The 7,500-nt window shown below is 51.5% G+C and overlaps 1 protein-coding gene across 1 annotated transcript in view; it reads right to left on the reverse strand.

Annotated features, from left to right (window-relative positions):
- col7a1 (collagen, type VII, alpha 1) overlaps window positions 1–7,500 on the reverse strand; it is a gene marked incomplete at both ends in the record, with an annotated part of 60,723 nt that overhangs the window by 15,918 nt on the left and 37,305 nt on the right. Inside the window, 11 exons of the mRNA XM_084460746.1 lie at window positions 173–208; window positions 427–489; window positions 851–883; window positions 1,418–1,462; window positions 1,658–1,693; window positions 2,753–2,788; window positions 4,478–4,522; window positions 4,705–4,776; window positions 6,568–6,603; window positions 6,698–6,907; window positions 7,475–7,500. The exon at window positions 7,475–7,500 is cut by the window's right edge and continues 100 nt beyond it. Coding sequence (XP_084316872.1) covers window positions 173–208; window positions 427–489; window positions 851–883; window positions 1,418–1,462; window positions 1,658–1,693; window positions 2,753–2,788; window positions 4,478–4,522; window positions 4,705–4,776; window positions 6,568–6,603; window positions 6,698–6,907; window positions 7,475–7,500 — 638 coding nt within the window. The remainder of the gene's footprint in view (window positions 1–172; window positions 209–426; window positions 490–850; window positions 884–1,417; window positions 1,463–1,657; window positions 1,694–2,752; window positions 2,789–4,477; window positions 4,523–4,704; window positions 4,777–6,567; window positions 6,604–6,697; window positions 6,908–7,474) is intronic.

Here is a 7,500-nt window from a genome sequence, read left to right on the forward strand (position 1 = left end):
AGACAGACAGAGACAGACAGAGAGACAGACAGACAGAACAAGACAGACAGGCCGACAGACAGACAGACAGAGCGACAGACCGAGCTGAGACAAAGGAGCCATGGGAAGGTCTGGTGTGTGTGTGTGTGTGTGTGTGTGTGTGTGTGTGTGTGTGTGTGTGTGCTGTACTCACCAGCTGCCCCGGCAGCCCTGGGGGGCCCTGTGGACCCTGGAGGGAAGCAGAGGTACGTTAAAACACAACCCCACACACACACTCACACACACACACACACACACACAACCCCACACACTCCCTCCTCCTCTGCCTCCACACACACACACACACTCCCTCCTCCGTTAAAACACACAACCACACACAAACTCTCGCTGAGCTGCTGATGGATGATGGATGGATGATGGACGGATGATGGATGGATGATGACTCACCACAGCTCCAGGAGGGCCCACGGGGCCGGGGAGACCAGAGCTCCCCTGGGCGCCAGGCAGGCCCTGGGGACAGGAGACAACTCATCACCACCATGAGCTAGAGGGGGTGTGTGTGTGTGTGTGTGTGTGTGTGTGTGTGTTATAGAATGATGTGTGTGTGTGTGTGTGTGTGTGTGTGTGTGTAGCTTATGTATGTATTTATGTATGTATTGTAATTGTGTGTGTGTGTGTGTTATAGAATGATGTGTGTTTGTGTACCTTATGTATGTGTTTATGTATTATAAGTGTGTGTGTGTCAGAATGTGTGATAGAATGATATGGTGTGTGTGTGTGTGTGTGTGTGTGTGTGTGTGTGTGTGTGTGTGTGTGTGTGTGTGTGTGTGCGCGCCAGCCGTAATAGCCGGGTATTAAATCCCCGTCTCACCTGTACGCCGACCCCTGGCTCTCCCTGATTACCCTGTCAAACACAGAACAGACACACAAGCATCCATTCAGCTCACAGGCCTGTCAGTCTGCCCTGATACCAGCACTGATACTGGTCTGGGATCAGCAGAGAGAGAGAGGGAGAGAGAAAGGGAGGGAGAGAGAGAAAGAGAGAGGGAGGGAGAGAGAGAGAGAGAGAGAGACAAAGACACAGAGAGAGAGAGAGAGAGAGAGAGAGAGAGACACACAGAGAGAGAGAGAGAGACAAAGACACAGAGAGAGAGAGAGAGAGAGAGAGAGCGATAGAGAGAGAGAGGGAGAGAGACAGAGAGAGAGAGAGAGAGAGAGAGAGAGACACACAGAGAGAGAGAGAGAGACAAAGACACAGAGAGAGAGAGAGAGAGAGAGAGAGAGAGAGAGAGAGACACAGAGAGAGAGAGAGAGACAAAGACACAGAGAGAGAGAGAGAGAGAGAGAGAGCGATAGAGAGAGAGAGGGAGAGAGACAGAGAGAGAGAGAGAGAGAGAGAGAGAGAGAGAGAGAGAGAGACAGAGAGAGAGAGACTCACCTTCACTCCTGGGGGGCCCGGGGGGCCATTAGGGCCTAGAGGACCCTGCGGACACGGACAGGGTTAGTAGGAGTGTGGAATGTGTGGGCGGTGTAGTAGCCGTCTGGGAATCAGAAGGTCGCCGGTTCGATTCCAGCTCGTCCCGGGCAACGTGTCGACGTGGCCAGACACTGAACACACAACCTCAGCACCTTGCATGGTTTGCATGTGTGTGTGTGTGTGTGTGTGTATCATACTTACGGTGGGGCCCCTAATTCCGGGTTCTCCTGGATTTCCCTGCCAACCAGAGATAAGACCATGCTCACACACTGTGACAGACAGACACATGGCTCACACACACACACACAGTCAGCACACACACAACCCAAACACAACACACAGCAGGTCTACCGTACAGTACATACAAATCACACACACACACACACACACACACACACACAGACACAGTATAACGAAGAACACACACACATACAGACAGGGCCTCTGGGAGTATAGGTTGAGTAGCGCTATATATATATATATAGATATATATATCGATATATAGATATATATATATAAGCACAAGTTCCAGCGAGAGCAGCCACATGCTCAGACAGCGCTCTGCAGTCCACACTTCACATAATAAACTGTATTTTTATCGTTATACTGCACCAACTCATTCACTACGCCATCATGTCTGTTTGATAGAACGCTCTGGTGCGGCATATCAATTCACCCGTTTAATCTCTCCCGGCCAATCAGAGACATTTCACATGCTTAGCGTTACTCATCCTGTCATGGCTGCCGTGGGAACAGGTGGGCTAGATTCATATTTCATGAGGTACCCGTCATCTGGCTGACGCTAATCTCAGCCTCCCCGCCAACACACACGACCAGGGATTAGGATTAGGATTAGGATATGAATACAGATTAGGACTAAGTGTTTGTTGTGCTGCTGTGCTGAGCTGGCTGACGCGCCCGCACGCACGACCTCGCACACCCAGAGGCACACACACACACACGGAAAGACTAAACACACACACACACATTTATAAACACAAACACGGACACACAGAAAGACAAAACACACACAGACACACGGACATACAAATGGGAAAACACACAGACACACACACACATAAACACAAACACGGACACACAAAGACAAAACACACACACAGACACACACATGGGAACACACAGACACACACACACACACACACACACACACACACACACATATATAAACACAAACATGGACACGCTCCCAGCGTGAGCTGCAAGTGCGCTAGCATCAGACGCTCCCCCACCGCGCCCGCGTCTCAGCGGTCAGAAGCGCGCCAGCAGAGAACCTACCGGTCTGCCCAGCACTCCAGGGAACCCCGGCAGCCCCTGGACAGGAAGGACGGAGGACGGAGAGAGGAGGAGGAGGACAGGGGACACGTCGGACATTTTGACAGTGTTGGATGGAGGGAGGAGACGGGGGAGGAGAGGAGAAACGAGAGGTAGAAGGAGGGGAGAGGGGAGGTGAAGAGAGAGAGGACAGGACGGTGTTAGAGGCAGAGCTGCAAAAGGTTACGGTCTGAGGGTGCGTGTCCACCGGGGAGCTGTATTTTAGAGCTGCCGCTGTTTTCTCTTTGTTTACAATCGGTAATGATCTCTAGGGCGCTATAGAGACGAGAACTGTGTTCCAAGCTTTTTTTGCAGTTGAAAAAAGTGTAACTTTTTGGGCTAGAGCGCAGGCTGTAAACGACTGTTCTGACAATGACAACGGTCAGTTTTTGGCAAAACCGCAGAGACAGCGAACGTTAGCACTAGCTAACATTAGCTAGCTATCTTAAAGGAGTAGTAAAGGGAAAATGCATGTTTAGCCCTGTTTTAAGGTTACTTATGATCATATACAATGGTTCAGATCAAAACATAGACAAATTCCCTTTACTACTCCTTTAACTTGGCTAGTTAATCTGCAGTCTGCAAAAACACAACACTCGTTGCTCACGTAGCTGTAAAACACCGGTAGCCTAGCCAGCTCTAAACCCCATCTCTAGTGCTTCTCTACGCAGCTGTGAGCTTGGCGCTGTTCAGCTACATACAGCTCGCTGGTGGACACACAGCCTCAGGTCTAAGGTTCTATGTAGCCAGCCTCAGCCCAGCGGGGGTCAGGGGTCAGAGCTCCATCGGCCTAGCGCTCGCAGCCAATCCCCAGGCTTTCCTACTGGCTCCTGCCCCGGAGGAGGCTGCCGCACTGGGGCTGCTGTTACTCACTGTTCGGCCTTGAAGACCAGCTGGCCCTTGGGGACCCTGCGCCAAACACCAGGGGTCGGGGGTCAGGGGGGATAGGGGTGAAAAGTGTGAGAAACATCCTCCTCTCCTCTCCTCTCTCCCCCTCCATACCTCATCCCTTTTCCCCTCATCCAGGTCCATCCAGGACTTTCCCCTCATCCAGGACTCACTGATCTCGGTCACCGAAAATCACGATCTGTCTAACGCTTCTGCAGCCACGCTAAAAAGGGTGGGGCTGGAGAGTAGGGGGGGCGGAGCCTGCAGATCCTTTGATCTGCGGCGACCCGCCGAATCCCTAAGCGCAGATGACTCGGCCCTCGACCCCTGCGCTAGCCGCTACGTACCGCGCAGGCTGCCCTGTCTAGAACGCACATAGAACACAAGAACGAGGTTCTGCGCGTGGGCGTGCGGTAGCGATGTGGACCTGCGTTCCAGGACAGCTGATTGGCTGCTGGAGAGAGGGTTCAGCAGGTCATAGGTCAGCTATGAGAACACAGGACAACGTTAAACACAAACACCTTGCGCTAGAACATTCTGGAGCATCTGGGAGGGTCAGAGGGAAGTCACATGGTTGCGTAGTGTTACTATAATAATATTATACACATCCAAACCAGCTAAACATGATCACAATAGTATATCAACATCGACCCCCCCCCCCCCGTTAAAACTGTGACAGGGTGAAGTCATGGTCAGCCCTCCCACACACAACCCCCCCCTCCCCCCCTCCCCACACACACAAACACAACCCCCCCCCCCCCCCCACACACACACACAACCCCCCCCCCCCCCTCCTCTCACCGGCTTCCCATCCTGACCAGTTTTCCCGGCGTCGCCTGCCGTCCCCTGGAAGAACCAGAACATCTCGGTTACGACCTCATTACAGACACACTGGGCCGTACTGGTTCTCCCAACACGGCCACAGCAGAGCCAGACTGACAGGGACCGGGGTCAGGGGTCACATGATCGAGCGGGTGCTGAGCGTCTCGTTGAATGAGGTAATAGTGGGCGGGGAAAAAAAAACGCACCTGAAAGCCGTCGCGTCCCTTTTCTCCGACCTCTCCTCGGTCTCCTTTATCCCCTCGGGACCCTGCGAAACCCTGGAACACGAACACGAACACACACACACACACACACACACGCACACACACACACACACACACACACACACACACGCGTCAGTTTGCCCTCAGAGTGCTGTGTCTCTGTGCCAGTGTAATTACTGTAGGCGGAGGTCGGAGGTCGGAGGCTGTTCTCACCCGGTCCCCTTTGGTCCCCTGGGGGCCTAGGGGCCCAGGCTCCCCTCTCGGCCCCGCCACCCCTGGAAGACCCCTGGCTCCAGGGACGCCAGAGAGAGCCGCTTCTGCAGATGCCCCCTACACACACACACACACACACACACACACACACACACACTAAAATTGTGACACCATACAAGGTGTTGCACATTCTAACAGTTGAAAGTAGAGTGACAACATTTCAAATATTAATTGGATTTTCCCTATAATACTAGAAAGCGCAGTTTCTCAGCTTTCAGCAAGTGTTGGAGTGAGGAATTTTTTAGATTTGTTAGATATGTTTTTAAATATTATTAAATATTTGTTCGATATTTTTAAAATGTTGCCGGTGACGTGGTCGTATCGAAAGGTTCAACAAACCAGTTGAGAGAGAGGATCTGACCTTAGGGCCGACGGGACCAGCTGCTCCATTTAGACCAGGTTTCCCCTGAAGAACAACCACACTAATGAGCTTTTAATACTGTGAACAGGACAACACGCTAACTACATGGTTACTGTCAGGACAACATGCTAACTACATGGTAACTATCAGGACAACGCGCTAACTACATGGTTACTATCAGGACAACACGCTAACTACATGGTTACTGTCAGGACAACATGCTAACTACATGGTTACTGTCAGGACAACATGCTAAGTACATGGTTACTCTCCGGAAAACACGCTAACTACATGGTTACTGTCAGGACAACACGCTAACTACATGGTTACTGTCAGGAAAACACGCTAACTACATGGTTACTGTCAGGACAACACGTTAACTACATTGTTACTATCAGGAAAACACGCTAACTACATGGTTACTATCAGGACAACACGCTAACTACATGGTTACTGTCACGACAACACGCTAACTACATGGTTACTGTGAGGACAACACGCTAACTACATGGTTACTATCAGGACAACACGCTAACTACATGGTTACTGTCACGACAACACGCTAACTACATGGTTACTGTCAGGAAAACATGCTAACTACATGGTTACTGTCAGGACAACACGCTAACTACATGGTTACTATCAGGACAACACGCTAACTACATGGTTACTATCAGGACAACACGCTAACTGCATGGTTACTATCAGGACAACACGCTAACTGCATGGTTACTATCAGGACAACACGCTAACTGCATGGTTACTATCAGGACAACACGCTAACTGCATGGTAACTATCAGGACAACACGCTAACTGCATGGTTACTATCAGGAAAACATGCTAACTACATGGTTACTATCAGGACAACACGCTAACTACATGGTTACTATCAGGACAACACGCTAACTACATGGTTACTGTCAGGACAACACGCTAACCGCATGGTTACTATCAGGACAACACGCTAACTACATGGTTACTGTCAGGACAACACGCTAACTACATGGTTACTATCAGGACAACACGCTAACTGCATGGCTACTGTCAGGACAACACGCTAACTGCATGGTTACTATCAGGACAACATGCTAACTACATGGTTACTGTCAGGACAACACGCTAACTACATGGCTACTGTCAGGACAACACGCTAACTACATGGTTACTGTCAGGAAAACACGCTAACTACATGGCTACTGCCGATACTCACAGCGTCTCCTTTGTCCGCCCTCTCTCCTCTCTCACCCTGAAAGACAAACAGAGATAAATCCTCCTCCGTCATTGATTCCTCTCATCTCCATCCGTACTGTGCTCCTCCCTCCTCCCTCCTTCCTCCTCACCTTCTCTCCTGGCCTCCCAGCCTCCCCCAGCTCCCCTCCTCTCCCAGGGACCCCGGGGATCCCAGGCTTGCCCGGCTCTCCGTCCTTCCCCGGGGGCCCCTCGGGGCCCCTCTCTCCGATGGCCCTCCCTACGGGCCCCGTGGCGCCGGCCGGGCCCCGCTCTCCGTGCTCGCCCTTCACACCCCGCTCGCCCGACACCCCACGGACACCCTGCACAGAGAGAGAGAGAGAGAGAGAGACAGACAGGGGGAGAGAGAGAGAGAGAGAGAGAGAGAGAGAGAGAGACAGACAGGGGGAGAGAGAGAGAGAGAGAGAGAGACAGACAGGGAGAGAGAGAGAGAGAGAGAGAGAGACAGACAGGGGGAGAGAGAGAGAGAGAAAGGAGAGAGGAGAGAGAGATGGAGAGAGAGATTGACAGATAGATAGAGAAAGATAGAGAGAGACAGACAGGGAGAGAAAGGAGAGAGCGATAGAGAGATGGAGAGACAGACAGAGCGGAGAAAGAGAGACAGATAGATCGTTAGATCGATAAAAGAGAGAGAGACAGACAGATAAAGTGAGGGGAGAGAGAAACAGAGAGGGGAGAGAGACAGAGAGCGAAAGGAGAGAGAGAGGGAGGGAGAATGAGACAGAGTCAGACAAGAACACCACACTCTAAACCTTGTTCCGATTCAGAACTCAGACGATACTGAGTCATAAAAGCGAATGTACAGGAAGTACACACAAATCTAAGACAAGGTTTGGGTTTGGCCCCTGCCCACACCAAGCCCCACTCACGTCCACCCCGGACGTCCCTCTCTGGC

Source organism: Borostomias antarcticus (assembly GCF_949987555.1).
Source record: "Borostomias antarcticus genome assembly, chromosome: 33".
Classification (NCBI taxonomy): domain Eukaryota; kingdom Metazoa; phylum Chordata; class Actinopteri; order Stomiiformes; family Stomiidae; genus Borostomias; species Borostomias antarcticus.